A 19,723-nucleotide genomic window follows, 5' to 3' on the forward strand; every position below is an offset into this window, starting at 1 on the left:
CTCCGAGTAGCTGGGACTACAGGCGCCCACCACCACGCCCGGCTAATTTTTTTTGTATTTTTAGTAGAGACGGGGTTTCACCGTGGTCTCGATCTCCTGACCTCGTGATCCACCCGCCTCGGCCTCCCAAAGTGCTGGGATTACAAGCGTGAGCCACCGCGCCCGGCCTCTAATATTTTTTAATAAATAAAATTTTAAAAAAGAAAAACTACCAATTAGAAAGGACAGAGTTTAGCAATAGCAGAGGGGCTAGAAGGCTACTGCAATTGTGTGACTGAGACATAATGAGGGCCGGAACTACAGGAGTTGGAATTATGTGCAAAGACAAATGCTTTCTCTCAAAGTAATCCCCTCTCCCTGCTGAAAGACTCCCCTAGGGAGTCTTCCACCACCAACTCTAGACACACTACAGTTTGTCAGCCCAGAAATTACATGATATCCTAGGTTTCCAGAATGACACGTAAACATAAAATCCTAGGTGTGGTCTGACAGGAACAGCACTATCACCCACCACCCCGGATCAAGATGCTTCTTTGAAGGTAGCATAAAAAACCATAAACATTTTTGGCAGATACATCAGCGTAAGTCACGAGCTAGTAACACACCCGGGTCCTTTCACGTAGGTGCTATGGGGTAGTTAGTTCATTTTTGGATCCAAATGCAAGATGCAGGATTCTATTCCATTTTAGCTGTTAATTTTAATTAAAGATCTTAACGGACCTGCATTCTCTAACTTGGAGTATATGCTATACCCATCAAGACATTTACAAATTCAGCTGGGCGCTGTGGCTCACGCTTGTAATCCCAGCACTTTAGAAGGCCAAGGTGGGAGGATCACTCAAGGCCAAGAATTTGAGACCAGTCTGGGCAACGTACCCCATCTCACAAAAAAATACAAAAATTACCCAGGCATGGTAGTGTGCACCTCCAGTTCTAGCTACTCAGGAGGCTGAGGCAAGAGGATCTCAAGCCCTGCAATTCAAGGTTGCAGTGAGCTATGATCATGCCAGTGCACTCCAGGCTGGGCAACAGAGCAAGACTGTCTAAAAATAATAACAATTTAAAGTTGTATTTTATTTTAGTTTTGTAGACACAGAATCTTGTTATGCTGCCCTGGCTGGTCTTGAACTCCTGGGCTCAAGCAATCCTCCACCCTCAGCCTCCCAAAGTGCTGGGATTACTGTCCTAAGCCACCATGCCCAGCCAAATTTTTGTAGAAGACATTTACAAATTCAATTAATATACCTAGGTTAGGTCCTCATCCAACTCACTGGCAAAAATGTTGTTGGGGACAGGATCAAACACAGAAACCTGTTGCGTCACTAGAGTACTAGAGGACCGAAATGAGCAAGCAATAAAATGAGTGTAGCAATGAATGGGAGGGCATTTGATGCTAAAGAACTCTAATGAACCATAAAAGGCACATGGAACCTGCCATCATCAGTTTGCTTTTCTCTCTGGGCTTGTGTACGTGAATTCACTTTGTAAATGATATGGCCCTACACAAATAAGCGGCATTTCCATCACTGAGATTATTATTGTTTCTTAAATCTCCTGACAATCAGATGGCTCTCTACCTTGCTCTTCAAGATTAAAAGAATACCAAGAATTAAAGCCAAAACATGTACTGAGCTAGTGATGGGTTTACAAAGAAGGGTTCCTTCCAGTAGAAGCAGATACCAACAAAGGCATTTCCTGACCAGTCCTATGAAATCTTCTAAAGCGTGAACTGTTTATTTGTGGACACATTGTTTGCTACCATCCGAACCCAACAGCTGGAGGGAAGAAGCAACAGATGTTCAGTGACTGGCCAATTGCTCTAGGAACTGCCACAGTCCATGGCTTAAAACAATGATTTCTAAATAGAGAAAGATTACGGTCAAATGGAAGACAAGATATCCCGATGTGCTCCACTGCAAAAATGTTGTTTGTTAAACATAAAAGGTCATTTGAGGAACAGCCAATGAGCAATTAATTAGCAGAGCAAACAATAATATTTTTGAAGGAAGAAGCAACAGAGGACACAACTTTAAATTACTGAATTTTGAATGATTTCTTTTCCCCTACTAAATATAAAAGGTTTTTTTTTTTTGTGGAAACTATAAGGTCATTGTTTTCCAGAGTCTTTACTATAGGAAACAGCTGTGGGGACTACACAAACAGAGAACACTGCCCTATTTAGTAGCCCCTCATTGTGACAAGTGTATAGATGGGGACAGGAAAAATCCATCAAGCCACGCACAAATAAAACAAAACTAGCAGAGTCAAACTAAAAACTTTAAGTCACACAAAGGAAGATGTAAAACAACTAACTCAGGAAAAGCATCTATATGATTACAACTGTATCTTGATTTAAGAGATAGTTCCATGTTTAGACTAGATCAGTTCCTCTCTACATGGCTCACCAAAAACTTAAATGATTCACATTGCACAGTACCTGAAAATGGTAACATTTTAATAAATATAGCTTTTAATAAAAGTTTTCTTGGGATTCTTATGTTCAAATACTATATGACCCAACCAAAATGAAACTTATCCACCCACCTCCAGAATGGCTTTCCATTTTATTTTTCCAATCGTCAAGAGTGCCATCCCCAAAACACCCTGTTTCAAAACCTCTGTTATTTTCATCTCCTCCTCCTCATCCACTCTTCACACACCCATAAAGCTGCCAAACACTGTCAACACTGCTTCTAACATACATTTTTATAAGCTCACAAGTCAGAAGAAAGGAGCAAGAGACAAAGAAAAGAAAGTAAGTGAATCCAGCCCAACCCACCATGAGGCATGTGACTGCCCCCTACAGTATCACCCAAGACTCTGCTTAAGCCTGTGCGATGATAGGAAAAATACTATTATGTGAGGCAGCTCATCCTATTTTCAGACAACCTGCTCATAAATCCTGTATACGAGGCCCGCCATTTCCTTTTCTAATTTCTCCTCTCCCCTCTCAAAGCTTAAAGCCCAAGAGTAATCACAGTCCTCAAGTGAGTTCTGACCCAAGCCCACAACAGAACTGGCCCCACCACCAGCACATCTACATTTATAACATCAGAGGCTGGGGCTGGCTGCTCTGCAAGCTGTCTTTGGTTGTGGCATGTTCCTCTCAGATTAATCAACACGTTGTGCACCTCCTACAAACCAGGCACAGAAATTCGATGTTAAATAAGACATAATCACTGCACATGAGGGAGTTGGGGGGAAGACGGCAATAGATTTAGGAAACTGAATCATTTTGCCTCTGAGAGTGATTTTTCTATGTTTTTAAACAGTTCATACAACATGGGGATTATCTGATCCTTGGAAGAATGTATGAAAAAATCCATCCAATCCTGCTGCCCTTTGAGGGAACAGGCAGTTCTTTAATAGCTTTCCATTTCTTCCTCAGTTATCAGTCAATTCAGGCTTTCCTACTATAGCATTTTTAGTTGATATTTTGTGGAAAGTTATTGATTTTATCAGTGACAGGCAGGCATTCAGCAAACGTGGTTACCTGCCCCAAATTAATGCATATATTTAACATTAAAATTCACACAGATTGGCCAGGCGCAGTGGCTCATGCCTATAATCTCAGCACTTTGGGAGGAAGAGATGGGCAAATCACTTCAGCCCAGAAGTTCAAGGCCAGCCTGGGCAACACGGCAAAACACATCTCTACAAAAAAATACAAAAGTTAGCCAGGAGTGGTGGCATGCACCCGTAGTCCAAGCTACTCGGGAGGCTGAGGTGGAAGGACCACTTGGGCCTGGGAGGTCGAGGCTGCAGTGAGCCAATATCATGCCACTACACTCCGGCCTGGGCAACACAGTGAGACCCTGTCTCACACACACACGCACACACACAAAAAAATCGAACAGATTATTTTGTTTTTGAAACTTGACAAAATGATTCTAAAATTTGGAGAAACTTTAAATAGCATGAGAAAGAAGAATAAGCAACAATAACACTATACAGCACCAGTAAAAGAATTGATGAAACAGAATACAAAATTCAGAAATAAACCATAACTCTAAATACAGAGAAACCTTTTGTAAATAAGCAGGATGATCATAAGGTTGGAGTAACAATGGTAACAACATCAGTCAGCTCTCAGTGAGCCCTGATGGCATGCCAGGCCCCCTGCCAAGTTTTTCTCTCATTTGTTTTCAAAACAGCCTTATGAAACAGATATACTCTTATCTCCACTTTACAGATGAGGAAATTAAGCCCAAAGAGTTAAGTGCCAAAGGTCCCGAGGCTAGCAAGTAGTGCAGCCAGGATTTGAACACTAACCACTCACTATACTACACGAGATGGGAAATACCAAACCTTAAAGGAAATCCTCACTGTACACATGCACCAAAGTAAACTCCATATTCTGAAGAGATAAATATTTTAGAACACAGTAGAAAAAAAGCTAAAAAAAAAAGAAAAATTATCCTATATACAAGAATACCATTTGCAGCTATATAGTAACAAAAGCAGTAAGGGAAAAGGTCAGGTTAAAAAAATATTAAAAAATATAAATTAAAACTTTCTGTAACATACAAAAGTACCAAACTAAAAGAGCAAGAGAATGAGGGAAATATTTTTATCAAATGTAACAAATGTTTAAAGTTGTTACCTTATAAACACACACACACACATATTCTATACAGAACTCTTATAAAGTTTAAAAATCAAAAACAGTCTTCAAAATCTAAATAGACATCATAACCAAATGGGATTTATTTCTGGAATGAAAGGAGGTTCAACATATGAAAATTGATCGTAACATTAACAAAATAATGAGAAAAAAGCAAACCATGATCGTCTCAGTTGATGCAGAAGAAAGCATTTGACAAAATTAAACACTCTTTCATGATAAAAAAAAAAAAAAAAAAAAAACCCTCAACAAATTGGGAATAGAAGGAAACTTCCTCAACATGGTAGAAGTACCATGTAAAAAAGCCCCCAGCTAACATCATACTCAATGGTCAAAGACTAAAAGCTTTTCCTCTAAGCTCAAGAAACAAGACAAGGATGCCTACTTTTACCACTTCTATTCAACATAGTATGAGAAGTTCTAGCCAGAGCAATTAGGCAAGAAAAAGAAACAAAAGCCGTTAAAAATGAAAAGGAAGAAGAAAAATTATCTCTTTTCACAAATGACATGATCTTGTATGTAGAAACACCTAAAGAATCACACCAAAATCTGTTAGCACTAATAAATAAATTCAACAAATTGCAGGATACAAAATCAACATGCAAAAATCAATTTGCACTTTTATATACTAGTAATGAACAATCCAAAAATAAAACAAAATAATTCCATTTGCAATAGCATCAACAAGAATAAAATACTTAGGAATAAATTTAACCAAGGAAGGAAAAAAACAGTACACTGAAAACCACAAAACATAGCTGAAAGGAATTAAAGACATAAATAAATGGAAAGACATCCCATCTTCATGGCTTAGAAGACTTAATATTGTTAAGATGACAATATTACCCAAATCGATCTACATATTCAAGGCAATCTCTGTCAAAATCCTAATAGCATCTTTTTGAAGAAATAGAAAAGTCCATCCTAAAATTTATATGGAATAATCTCAAGACACTGAAGCAAAACAATCTCGAAAAAGACAAAATTGAAGGACTCACGCTTCCTGATTTCAAAACTTACTACTGCACACAGCTACAGCAATGAGAACAGTGGGGTAAAGATACATAAAGATAACACCTAATAAAAACAGACATATAAATCAATGGAATAGAACAGAGTCAAGAAATAAACCCTCGCATATATGATCAATTGATTTTCAACAAGGGTACCAAGATCATTCAATAGGGAAAGCACAATTTTGTCAACCATGGTATAGTCCTGGGAAAACTGGATAGCCACATGCAAAAGAATAAAGTTGGACCCTTACCAAAAATTAATACAAAAATTAATTCAAAATGGATCAAAAACCTAAACGTAAGAACTAAAACTATAAAATTCTCAGAAGAAAACATAGAGGCTTTATGACACTGGATTTGGCAACGATCTACTGAATACGACCAAAAGCACAGGCAACAAAAGAAAAACTAGAAAAAGTGGACATCATCAAAATTAAAAACTTGGCTGGGCATGGTGGCTCACACCTGTAATCCCAGCACTCTGGGAAGCTGAGGTGGGCCGATCACCTGAGGTCCAGAGTTCGAGACCAGCCTGGCCAACATGGTGAAACCCTGTCTCTACTAAAAATACAAAAAATTAGCTGGGCGTGGTGGTGGGCGCCTGTAATCCCAGTTACCCAGGAGGCTGAAGCAGGAAAATTGCTTGAGCCCGGGAGCCGGAGGCTGCAGTGAGCTAAGATTGTGCTACTGCACTCCAGCCTAGGCAACAAAGCAAGACTTCATCTCAAAAAAAAAAAACAAAAAAAAACTTCTGTGCCTGAAAAGGCACTACCAAGAGAGTGAATGACAGAATGGAAGGTAATAGCTGCTATTCATATATCTGATAAGAAATTAACATCTAGGGCCGGGCGCGGCAGCTCACGCCTGTAATCCCAGCACTTTGGGAGGCCGAGGCAGGCAGATCACGAGGTCAGGAGATCGAGACCATCCCGGCTAACACAATGAAACCCCGTCTCTACTAAAAATACAAAAAATTAGCCGGGCGTGGTGGCGGGCGCCTGTAGTCCCAGCTACTCGGGAGGCTGAGGCAGTAGAATGGTGTGAACCCAGGAGGCAGAGCTTGCAGTGAGCCGAGGTTGCACCACTGCACTCTAGCCTGGGCGACTGGGCGACTGGGCGACAGAATGAGACTCCGTCTCAAAAAAAAAAAAAAAATTAACATCTAGAATATATAAAGAACTCTTACAATTCATCACCACCACTAAAAAAAACTAATTCAAAAATTAGCAAAGACCTGAAGAGACATTTCTCCAAAGATATACAAATGACCTATATGCACTTGAAAAGTGCATCATTATTCATTAGGAGAATGTAAATCAAAACCACAATGAGGCCTAGTGTGGTGGCTCACACCTGTAATCCCAGCACTTTGGGAGGCCAAGGTGGGTAGATCACTTGAGCCCAGGAGTTCAAGACCAGCCTAGGCAACATGGTAAAACCCCATCTCTACAAAAACACAAAAATTAGCCAGGCATAGTGGCACGCACCTGTAGTCTGAGCTACTCAGGGGAACTGAAGCAGGAGGATCCCTTGATCCCAGGAGGCTGAGGCTGCAGTGAGCCATGACTGAACCACTGCACTCCAACCTGAGTGACAGAGCAAGACCCTGTCTCAGAAAAAAAAAAAAAAAAACACAATGAGATACCACTTTACACCCACTAGGATGGCTATAATCAAAAACAAATGGAAACTAACAAATGTTGGTGAAGATGCAGAAAAATCAGAACCCTCATCCATTATTGGTGAGAATGTAAAATGGTACAGTTAGTGGAAGATAGTTTGACAGTCCCTCAAAAAGTTAAACATAGAATTATATGAGCTGAAAAAAGTGAAAACAAGAACTCAAACAGATACTCGTACATCAATATTCACAGGATCATTATTCACATAACCTAAAGGGGGAAACGATCCAAGTGTCTACTGACAGATAAAAGAATAAAAACCTCTTACATACAAATGATGGAACAGTAGTCAGCCATAAAAAGAAATGAAATTCTGATACATGCTATAACGTGGATGAACTTTGAAAACATTAAGTGAAATAAGCCACACAAAAAATTTTTGCATATTATATTGTAAAATTCCCTTTTTATAAGATATCTAGAATAGGCAAATTCATAGAGACAGAAGAAAATAGAGGTTACTGAGGACTAAAGAAGAGTTACTGTTTAATGCATACAAAGTTTTTGTTTGGGATGATGAAAAAGTTCTTGAAATGGAGAGATGGTTGTACAACATTGTCTGTACCTAATACCATGGGATTGTGGGGTTTTTTTGTTTCGTTTTGTTTTGTTTTGTTTTGTTTTGTTTTGTTTTGTTTTGTTTTGAGATGGAGTTTCGTTCTTGTTGCCCACCTGGAGTGTAATGGCTCAATCTCAGCTCACCGCAACCTCTACCTCCCAGGTTCGAGAGATTCTCCTACTTCAGCCTCCCTAGTAGCTGGGACTACAGGCATGTGCCACCACACCTGGCTAATTTTGTATTTTTAGTAGAGACGGGTTTCTCCATGTTGGTCAGGCTGGTCTTAAACTCCCAACCTCAGGTGATATGCCCACCAAGGCCTCCCAAAGTGCTGGGATTACAGGCGTGAACCACTGCACCCAGCCAGATTGTATACATAAAATGGTACATTTTATGTTGTGTATATTTTACTACAATAAAAAAAGTTTTTAAATGCTAAGAGATAAATGAGCAAAGAATGGATATAACAAATTTAAATTACAAAACCAAACTCATTCTACAAATGGTTTGAGTAACCAACATGTACCATTTACTGTGCTGGGTGAAGTTTATTATCAACTAGCAGCACTGTAATTTTTGTAATTTCTTTTCTTTGCAACGTAGTATAACACATGAGAAATCAAAAAGATGTCTATATGTTTTTGATGTTCTAAGGGTATGTCTGGAAATGTATCCTAAAGAAACAATCCAACAAAGCAAAAAGCTATTAACACGATTCATGTTCATTATAGTAAAACAAACAAACAAAAAAAAGAGTAGGGAGGAAAGTGTCCAAAGGAAGAGGACAGGATAAGTAAATTATCACTTAGCAATGTGATAATACCATATAAATCATTAAACAGTATTACGAATGTTCTTTAGAAACATTTAAAAAATGTTTTACAAGTTGCATTTAAAAATCATAATCCAAAGTGGTCTGACCAGAACAACCATATAAAATATCATAGTGGACAAGAAGTACAAAAATGTAAATCAATGGCACCTTAGGGCAACGTGTTCCAGAGTAAGAGCATGTATGTCACGCTGCCCTAAGTTCAAGTTGAATCTCTGCCCCTGCAAATGTGTAAAGAACCAAACTAGGTCAAATCAGAATGACAGATTTAGTGCTAGTTTACATCGTTGGTTGGGAAGACATTTTTTTAAAATCTCAGAATTGGAGTTTTATAACAAATAGAAATCTCTAGCCAAAACTATATCCTAAACTACCAAATATTTCCCCTCATGAATTACCATGGGACCACAAATAAAATATGTCTAAAATAGAATTTATCATCTTTGAGAAGTTCTAAATTGCTTCAGTTTCCCAAATGTGACCAGTTTCAAAGAGGCTAAGATATATACTGTTTGTCCTGAACCAGGTTCTGTCCCTTCCCCTCTCTCATCATCACTCAACCTATCCTCCATGTCCCTAGCCTCTGAGCGACCATTCTTTTAAAAATAAAAGAAAAAAGACAATCATACCACAAGCTTGTCTAAAATTATTTGGTGCCTGCCTTTGCAGAATGCCATTCTGCAACATGGCACCGAAGGACTTCCAGATCCAGCCCTGCTCAAACCATCACTCAGTGGGCCTCCTCCCATTCTACCTTGTACCTTGTACCCTTCTGTTACAACCACCCTAAACCTTGAAATTTTCTGAAGAAGCCAGAAAGTGCTTGAGGTTCCAAACCTTTGCACTTACGGGGTTTGCTGCCCTGCAAAGGACTTTCCCACCTTTCCCCTATCCACCTAGAAAATTCCTACCAAATCCTTCAAGACATGGAGCAGGTATTGTTTCTTCAGTCACCTCACAGGCCCCATTCCTCCCTCAGGTGACCTCACCCCCAGGTTTGCACAGCACTTTTGTACATAACTCTGTCCCAGCACTCATCCTATCCTATTGCAATTATTTTTATACCCATTTGTCTTCCCTTCTAAACCCTGAATTCCTTGAGGGCATGGGCCACTTCACTCATCTTCATATCCCCAGTGCCTTCTAATGCAGGACCAGCACAGGAAATGTGCTCAATAAATCTGTAGACTTAATAAATCTATATCCTGTCTGCAAAATACCAACCTGATTTGTTTCTTAATGGGCATAAATTGATATTTCAGGCTGGACACGGTGGCTCACGCCTGTAATCCCAACACTTTGGGAGGCCGAGGTGGGTGGACTACCTGAGGTCAGGAGTTCGAGACCAGCCTGGCCAACATGGTGAAACCCCATCTCTACTAAAATACAAAAATTAGCTGGGCACAGTGATGCACACCTGTAATCCCAGCTACTCGGGAGGCTGAGGCAGGAGAATCACTTGAACCCGGGAGGCAGAGGTTGCAGTGAGCCGAGATCACGCTAATCACACCACTGCACTGCAGCCTGGGCAACAGAGCAAGACTCTGTCTCGAAATACAAACTAAAATAAAATAAACTGATATTTCTGCAGCTCTACACTGTATTCAGCGCTAAGAGCAGGTAGTCAAACTGTAAAGCAAACCAGGTGTCATGATTCTGCCTTCCTGGTTTTCCTGCTACCTCTCTGACTTCCCCTTAAGAGGGCCTCTCTCTCCTCCTGTCCTCTCATTTTTAGTTTCCCTCAAAGGCTTAGTCATGGGCCTCAGACCTTCTAAATATGCTCCTGGCTTCAATTATCACCTCTATGCAGCTAAATCCAAGTCTATACAGCTAGTCCTAAATTGCACCTGATTTCCAACTGTCTATTAAGGCTACCTCTCTTAAGTGGGAAGGTCATATCCTGTGACTCCCAACTCCACATATTCAAATTAAATGCACAATCTTTCTGCTCCTCATGCTCCACAAACCATTTCCCTTTCTAAGTGCTCAATTTCTATCAGCTATTAAATTTACATCAAATATCCCTATTATTTCTTTATCACCTTGACCTGAAATCTCAGTATTCCCTTTACCACCCCGCCTCTTGTAGTTTTCTTAATAATGTCCAATGTCCTCCAAAATGTCTCTTGGATTCACCTTTCCTCCTCCCTTTCCTCACTTCATTCCTGTGATTTTTCTCCCTGTATTTATTTTCTCCTCTATGTGATTCATTTTCACTCACCATCAGACCCATTTTTCTAAAATCGTTTTCATCAAATCAATCTCCCTGCACAACTCAAGGCGGCGCAATTGAATCACTACTGATTGCAGCCTCAAGGCTAAACTGTTGTGACAGACTCTCAAAGCCATCCATAATGTGCCCCCTCTCCTCTCCCCAGTCATCCAAATTTATCTCCCCTTCATTCCAAATCAGTGGTTCTCAATTTTCCTGCCCAGGGACATTTGGCAGTATCTGGAGACATTTCTTGACTTGGAGTAGGGGGGAGTACAACTACATGTAGTGGGTGAAGGCCAGGGATTCTGCTAAACATCCTACAGTGCCAGGACAGCCCCCAACAACAAAGAATTAGCCAGCCCAAAATAGCAACAGTGCCAAGGCCGAGAATCTGCTCCAAATCAAGGCTCTCTATCCCCAGACCATGCTATATCTATACCTCTGCTCAGAATATTTCCCTAGCAACCTAGAATGTCATCTCTCTTCCCCTTAAATATCAATGTTTTATTAATCTTCAAATCCCATTCTAAGTCTATAGCCCATGGCTTTAAATACCATCTACTGGTGACAACTCCAAAATGTTTAACTTATCTTCTGAGTTCCTTACCCAGCTGCCTACTCGACATCTCATGAGTGTACTATTTAACATATCTGAACCTGAATTCCTGACTCCCCCAAAACTGCTTCTCCTCAAATAGGTATACAGCCCCAGCAATCACCCAGTTGCTCAGGAAAACAGGTGGGAGTTATTCTGGATGCTCTCCTCAATGTTCTCTGCTCCAGTGTCTTGCCACAAATCAGTCCGTTAGCAAGTTCTGTCAAGAGTCTACCTCTAGACACATCTTAAATCCATCCACTTCTCCACCTCCCTCCACCATCCCTTGTACCCAGTCCATCACAAAAACCTCCCGACTGGTCTCTGCCTCCATTCTACTCACTATCCAGTGCCCAGAATGACCACTTCGCATTTTCACAAGATCATACCAGGACTCTGTTTAAAGCCTACAACAGCCCCCATGTCTCTTGGAATAAAATCTAAACCCCTTAACTTGGTCTATAAGACACTATAGCGACACAAGGCAGACTCGGCCTCTGCCTACCTGGCCCCTGCCTCTCCACCTCCTCCATCCCACTCTCCTCCTGGCTCTCTAGCTGCAAACAAGATCTGTCAGACTTTTAAGTGTACCCTCAGCTCTTTCCAACTATAGTGCCTTCTGCATTTTATTCCTCCTGCCTGGTCACACCCATTATTCCCTCTCATACACCTATCTCTCTTTAGTACTTATATAATAATTTTTTTTTTTTTGACACAGGGTCTCACTCTGTAGCCCAGGCCAGAGGGCAGTGGCACAATCTCAGCTCACCACAGCCTTGACCTCCTGGGCTCAGGTGATCTTCCCACCTCAGCCTCCGAAGTAGCTGGAACCACAGGTGTGTGCCACCATGCCTGGCTAATTTTCGTACTTTTTGGAGAGACAGGGTTTCACCTGTTGCCCAGGCTGGTCTCGAACTCCTGGGCTCAAGCTATCTGCCTACCTCGGCCTCCCAAAGTGCTGGGATTACAGGCGCACGCCACCATGTCTGGCCTACTGTAATTTTTAATTTCATATTTACCAGTGTTTATTGAATAATATCTGCCTCCTCTGTGGCAATAACAGTTCCATAAAGGAAGGGAACACATGGCCTTTTACAATTTTTTTACCATTATCATATCACTTTGTTTTCCACTATATAACAAATGACTTGTACAATATGTGGCATGGAGTTAGAAACTCAAATTTGTAGATGCTTAACTGCTGACAACAAATAAAACGATGAATAAATGAAATCTTCCTACTTACACTTTCATACACAATGATCTCACCTCTCTCTGAGCTCCCAGTGAACTTTCCTCATCAGTACAACTTAAAACAGCTTCTCTATAAGCAGCTAAGTTCTCCGAGGGTATGAACCTAGTCCTATAACCTTTGTACTTAATCCTCTATTCCCAGCCCCTTACTAAACTAACAATAACTGTGCAGCAAATGTGATTCAGGTCCAAAATATGGAGTTAATAATTATCCCATGTATTTTTATTCCTCAGTTAATCCTCTTGGAAAATTTATTATAATTCTTACACTTCACTTTTACCAAACTTGGTAAGATGTGGCAAACATCAGCTCAAAGCTTACTGGAGAGAGATCCACATGTGTTGATATATGTGTTGAAACAGTCTGAAAGCAATGTGTTTTAAGAAAGACTTCCAAAAACACCTAAGCCTGAGGAGCAATGGCACAAACGTGAAGCTAGCTGCCGATGACCTTATTTTCACTCCAATTCAGCACCACAGTCTCAGAGGAAAAAATGTTACACGTTTCAGCACGTCCCCTCTGCCCATGGATGTGTTATGTTGAGACCTGTCATTTCATTGCTTGTACTGATAAGGCCACCCCAGGCCCAGGACCCAGTTTGTGCACCAGCAGTGCAGGGTTACACAGAGTTGACAGTCAGTGGAAGTCAGAACTCTGGTTCTGCTCCCTCAACCTCTAGCCAGTGGGTGAACTCAGTTCCCTCATCCTGAAAGGCTAGGGACTACTCACACCACATCCGAGTCTCCTTCCAAGTCTAAAACTTCATGATTCTATCAACTTTCTCCCTCAGAGATGTGGAGCTTTGCTAAAACTCAAGTGATGGCATTTGATGGACCAGAGAACTGACCAGGAAGGGATGTACTTTCTATTTTATACTCTGTCACAAAGCTAAATGTGACCTACACAATTTCATTTTTCCCCCCAAGGGACACCCTGAAGTCAGTGTGCTTTGTGGAAAACACTGAAATGTCAATATACTAAAGAGCTTGACACAAACCAGAAAAAAACTGTGTACCATGGGTTTGCAGCACAGCACCAGAACTCCCAGCATGACTGCATGGAAAAGCAGGCTGGGAAACTCAGCAAGTGTGAGCCTCCGATTGCCAGGTTGTTCACCACTAGTCTCTTATACAAGTTTATTCCTTTTGTGACTTGAGAAGTCTCACTAATAAATAAGCACAAGGCACCAAAGTTCAAGGAAAAAAAATATGGGAGAGAGAATTCTATTCATCAATTACTATTTGTTTCACTGCAAATCTAGAAGGAGTCCCCACAATCCTTTTATCAATAGATCACTCTGTGCTAGCTGTTCTTCGCCAGCACAGTTTAAAAACTGCTGCCATAAAATTTATCTTTCTTGCTTGAAAGATGACCATCCATCTTTTTACTTGTTGCAAAACGGCTCTGAGCACTAAAACTCAGAAAGCATTTGTAAGAATCTGGGGTACCCATGCTCCTATGAAAGCAATAAGCTGATTCCCTTTAAAATGGCATATTATGTATTCAAAGTGATTTATTTACTCTCACTATTTTACTAAGAAAGTGATGCAAGGGTCCTGCCAGTGAAGCCCAAGTTTTACCCTAGTGCTGCTGCAAACACATATACATACTCAGAGACAGAGAAGGAGAAAGAGAGAGGGAGAGGTTGTGGAGGACAGAGAGAGAGAGAGAGAGATAACAAGGTAACCATTTTAAAGGCCGGGGAAGTAAAAGGAACTTTACGCTGAGTCTCCAAACCTTCCTCCAAACAGTTTCTCAGCCTCAGCACTATTGACACTTTGGGGTGAAAATCCTTTATTAAGGGGGGCTATCCTGCACATTGTGTGACATTTAGCAGCATCCCTGGAATCTACCCACATGCCAGTGGCACCCTGATCCCAGCTGTGACAACCAAGTAGGGTTCCAGACATTGACAAATGTCCCAGGGGGTGGGAGCAGGGTAGGGTGAGGACAGGCAAAAGTGCCCGTGTTGAAAACCAGTGCTCTAAGAGTAGGAAACAAACAAACAAAAATATCTGTGTAAAAAGAGAAAGGATAAAGGTAATGGCTAGAGATGTTTTTTAAAGCATATCAAGGTTGAGCTAGTCAACTCATTTCATCCTGGGAAATGAAAACCCAACTTTAACAACAATCTAGCCCATCCAAAACCAAAAACCATCTACTTGGCAAGCTCCTAAAACTCCAGTCAATGTGGTTAGAAAGGAAGAAAGAATTCTAGTTGAAAAACTAACAAAGAAAAGCATTAGTAACTTACAGTTTTAAGATAATAAAAGCACAAAGACGTAGTAAGTGCTTTTCTAACCTCAAGGTAAACTATCTCAAGATGGCAAACTGGTTTTATCTCCTCTGCCAACTTCAACCAACTGGTGGTGGCTGCCTGGAGCCCTTCTAGAACTGAGCAGGATTCTAAGGCTGAATGTGAGCGATCTGAAAGTGAAAAATATCTGAATGAAATAACAATGTCCACCCCAAGCAGGCAAAGCACAGTGAGGTATGCCTCAGGTCCATCTTCTGGTGTTTAACTTTCTTTTTTTTGTTTTCCTTTTTTTGAGTCAGAGTCTCACTCTGTCACCCAGGCTGGAGCGCAGTGGCATAATCTCTGCTCACTGCAAACTCCACCTCCTGGGTTCAAGACATTCTCGTGCCTCAGCCTCCCGAGTAGCTGGGATTACAGGTGTGTGCCACCACGCTCAGCTACTTTTTGTATTTTTTTAGTAGAGACGGGGTTTCACCATGTTGTCCAGGCTGGTCTGGAACTCTTGGTCTCAAGTGATCCACCCACCATGGCCTCCCAAAGTGCTGGGATTACAGACATGAGCCACTGCGTCCTGCCTTAGCGTTCAACTTTCTTTATACTCAAAATAATACCCATCAAATTTAGCTAAAATAAAATCTTTTTTAAAAAAGTAATCAATTTGCTGGAGTTACCTAACTGGGGGAATAAAAAGGGGAAACGAATCTAATTATATCACTTCCTTGCTTAAAAATCACCTCTGGATTTCCAATTTGCTGAGGATGAAATCCAAACCAGCATAGCTCACGAAGCCCTTCACAGTGCGTTTCCAACACTCTTCTCCCAGGCTTCTTGCACCCCCACTGCTCTCTATGGTGCAGCCAGCCACTAAATGTCTATTCCCCAAAACCACACGCCCTTTCATGCCACTCCGCCACTTCCTCGCCCTGCAAATTTCTATTCATCTTTCTGAACACTGCTCAGGAGCCACCTTTTTGGTAATGCTTTCCTTGTTCCTTGGTGCCTGCTATACACAGGATGGTCCTTGAGCCAAAAGCACTGGCATCACCAGGGAGCTTGTTAGAAATGCAGAATCTTGGGCACCACTCCAGCTCTACCGAATCTCAATTTGCTTTGTAGCAAGATCCCCAGGTGAATTATGTGCACACTGACGCGTGAGAAGTGCTGTCTCAGGGAACTTCCTAGATCTTACTAGACTCAGCTCTTCATAGCTGCCTGGGAGGTAAACCCCTCCTTTACTCACCTCCTCTATGACGACAGGAAAACCCAAATACCCACCCTCCAGCCTCCGTGACAGCCAGCTGACATGGTTATAGCCAATGAGATGTCAGCAGAAGCCTGCTGAGGGGGCTTCTGGAAGAATTTTTATTTCCCTAATGACTTCCTGCCGTCCTGGGTAGAATGCCGGGTGCTGTGCTGTGGCTGCCATCATTAGACAACCATGAGGTGACAAATGTAAGAACAAAAAGCCAACGATAGCTAAAAAGACAACAGGAGGAAATACAGAAATGGTCTGGATCCTTGTTGGGCCCAACAAGCCATTGAACCATAGAACCATCCACCTCCAGAATCACTGTGTGTGCCAACTGCCAATTGCAACGTTTTTATTGCTTAAGGCACTATCATTAGGGATTTTCCTTTCTTGGGCTGAAGGCATTCCTAAATGATTAAGTAAGCCTTCAATAAATGGGAGGTGAATGAATGAATGTAGAGTGAAACCTACTAAAGGTTCAGGAGATTACATTTTTTAAAAAGCCAGGCCTCTAAGAATCTGTCCATGTCTGCCAAGGCATGCCTATAAATCAGTCTCTGTACTTCTAGAATTATTGACCCATTTCTGTTCACAGCTTAATGGATACAAAAGTGAACACAAACTCATAAAAAGCAATGGAAATGTTCACATACAAAGATGCTGTAGAAACTGATTTTCACATTTTGGAAAAGAGGAGAAAACCAAACTTAAATACTAGGCTCTGACCTCGAAAAGTTTACAAATGCTGTGGCTACTTACAGGCAATTATAAGCAAAGAGGGGCGGGGTGGGGGGTGGACCTACAGTAGTCAGTTCTGATCATTCTCCCTTTCTAATTTTGAGATCTCAGCTGGGCACGGTGGCTCACGCCTGTAATCTCAGCACTTGGGGAGGCCGAGGCAGGTGGATCAAAAATTAACTGGGCATGTAGCGGGCGCCTATAGTCCCAGCTACTCGGGAGGCTGAGACAGGAGAATTGCTTGATTGAACACTGGAGGCAGAGGTTGCAGTGGGCCGAGATCAGGCCACTGCCCTCCAGCCTGGGCGACAGAATGAGACTCCATCTCAAAAATAATAATAATAATAATAATTTTGAGATCTCTGACATATATCTCATTTTTTTCTAGTCCCTATGTCAGTCAAATACTTCCATTCAAATTGCCAAGATCAAACAGCAAAGACTTTTTTCCAAGAAAAACAGCATTGGGCAGCATAAAATATAAGTAAAAAGTATTAAATGGGGAGAGATGCACACTGGCCATGTAGTTCGTCAGCAAGAAAGCAGGACCTTAACAAGTGCAGCTCCTCAGCTACATCACCTTTTTATATTTTAACAAAACCATCTCCTTTTACTTAAATATTGTTATAAAGAAGCTTTATAGCACCAATGGGAAACCAGTACCTTTTGCCATGAATTGAAGACAAATGGAAACCCAATAAAAACATAACCTTATTAAATTCTAGCTACTGTTGCCTGCCAACGCTTCTAGACTTGAAGCTTGTTCTGTTTAAAAAAAAAAAAAAATGGGTGGCGGGTGAACAAGAGGTGTTAAAAACAGGCTAACATCAAGCTGAGACTTTGTCCTGAGTAAGATCAGGATAGGGAAAAAAAAAAAAAAGGAATTAACCTTCTCCCTGTGTGACTTCACGCTGTTTTTGTTTTGTTTTGTTTTGTTTTTAGAGATAGTTTCCTGTTGCCCAGGCTGGAGTGCAATGGCGCGATCTCGGCTCACCACAACCTCCGCCTCCCGGGTTCAAGCAATTCTCCTGCCTCAGCCTCCTAAGTAGCCAGGATAACAGGCACGCACCACTACGCCCGTCTAATTTTGTATTTTTAGTAGAGATGGGGTTTCTCCATGTTGGTCAGGCTGCTCTCGAACTCCCGACCTCAGGTGATCCACACGCCTTGGCCTCCCAAAGTGCTAGGATTACAGGCATGAGCCACTGCGCCCCCGCCCGATTTCATGCTGCTTAATACCATATTCATGTCCCATCTAAAAGTATCCCTTACACAATCTCACATCATGTTCCCCTTCTGCTTAGAGTAACAGCCCAATTTCTTAATGCATACTAAATGGTCCCATACTATCCGGTCCCAGCCCACCACTCGGCTCTCAAATCACCCTCTCACTACACTTGCAGCCCCACCAGCAGACAGCAAAGGAGGGCTCGGCCAAGGGCCATACATATCCCCCAGGAACGTATAGCTCACCCTTGTAATCCCAGCACTTCGGGAGGCCAAAGCAAGGAGGGTGGCTTGAGGACAAGAGTTCAAGACCAGCCTGGGCAACACAGCAAAACCCCCGTCTCTACAAAAGTGTTTTAAAAATAAAAAATAGGTAGTTATGGTGGTGTGTCTCTGTAGTCCCAGCTATTAAATACTCTGGAGGCTGAGGCGGGAGGATTGCTTGAGCCCAGGAGTTTGAGGCTATGTGAGCACTGCACTCCAGCCTGGGCAACAGAACAAGACCCTGTCTCTAAAAATAAAATAAAAATAAAAAGTAGCCTGTCAGCACATCAATCACATCAGCAGGTTTTTCTTTCTTCAAACTACTATCTGATAGCAGCAAATACACATGATATTGAATTATTTTACTTATCAGGTTGAACCCTATAAAAGTGCCAATCTGTAAATAAAAAACGGTGAAATATGGGTAATTTCACAATGTTCGACCTAATATACCAACTTGTTTACAGCTCACAACCACCTTATAAAGTAGGTCCCAGATGAAGAAACTGTAAGCACAGAGAGGCTGCTTAACTTGCCCGAGGTCACATTGCTAGTAAGTGGCAGAACCAGGATTTGAACCCATGCTTAACACTCCCACCCCACAAAAATGCAAGTTCCATGAAGGCGGACAGTCTTGTTCATTGCAACGTCACTCCCATTGCCTATTATCACAGAGTATGGGCACGTATGTAGTAAGCTCTCAATAAATACATGTTGAATGAGTGAGTGAGCGAGTCTGTCAGTCAGTCAGTCAGTGAATGGAATGAATGAATGAGTCAGTCAGTCAGTCAGTCAGTGAATGGAATGAATGAATGAATGAGTCTCCTTACAATCACTGGTCGATTGCCCAGACCACTCGGAACAACCAATGCAGAAGCCTGCAGGGCCAACAGGAACCGAGGGAAGGAAGACCCGGGCGGGCAGGTGCCCCAGGGACTCGGGGTGCAGCCGGGGCGCGGCGGCGCGCAGGCTCACCTTGAAGTCGCGGCTGTGCTGCGGTGTGTACTCCAGGGTCCAAAGGGCCCGCACCAGGTGCGCCAGCTGCTCAGTGACCTCGCCCTGGCCCTGCGTGTCGCGGCCCGCAGGCTGCTCGGGGTCAGGCGAGGGCTCGGGCCGCCCCGCCCGGTACTGGCCCAGCGCCAGGTACTCGGCGAAGAGCTCGGTGTTGCTGAGGCACTGCAGCGTGGCGTTCATGAAGCACGTGTTGCCG

General features: G+C 42.1%; 1 protein-coding gene across 4 annotated transcripts in view; it reads right to left on the minus strand.

The window, feature by feature from the left end:
• USP31 (ubiquitin specific peptidase 31) overlaps window positions 1-19,723 on the minus strand; it is an 85,463-nt gene extending 65,740 nt beyond the window's left edge. Inside the window, exons 1-2 of one of the 4 annotated variants that reach the window (XM_058440820.1) lie at window positions 15,770-15,865; window positions 15,081-15,205 (exon numbers count right to left, since the gene is read on the minus strand). In XM_058440820.1, coding sequence (XP_058296803.1) covers window positions 15,081-15,205; window positions 15,770-15,812 — 168 coding nt within the window. In that variant the 5' untranslated portion in view covers window positions 15,813-15,865. Of the gene's footprint in view, window positions 1-15,080; window positions 15,206-15,769; window positions 15,866-16,002; window positions 16,187-19,488 lie in introns of those variants that run through there. The other 3 variants (XM_032157110.2, XM_058440823.1, XM_058440822.1) reach the window with 3 other exon arrangements.

This window comes from Hylobates moloch, unplaced genomic scaffold, assembly GCF_009828535.3.
Source record: "Hylobates moloch isolate HMO894 unplaced genomic scaffold, HMol_V3 SCAFFOLD_6, whole genome shotgun sequence".
Lineage (NCBI taxonomy): Eukaryota > Metazoa > Chordata > Mammalia > Primates > Hylobatidae > Hylobates > Hylobates moloch.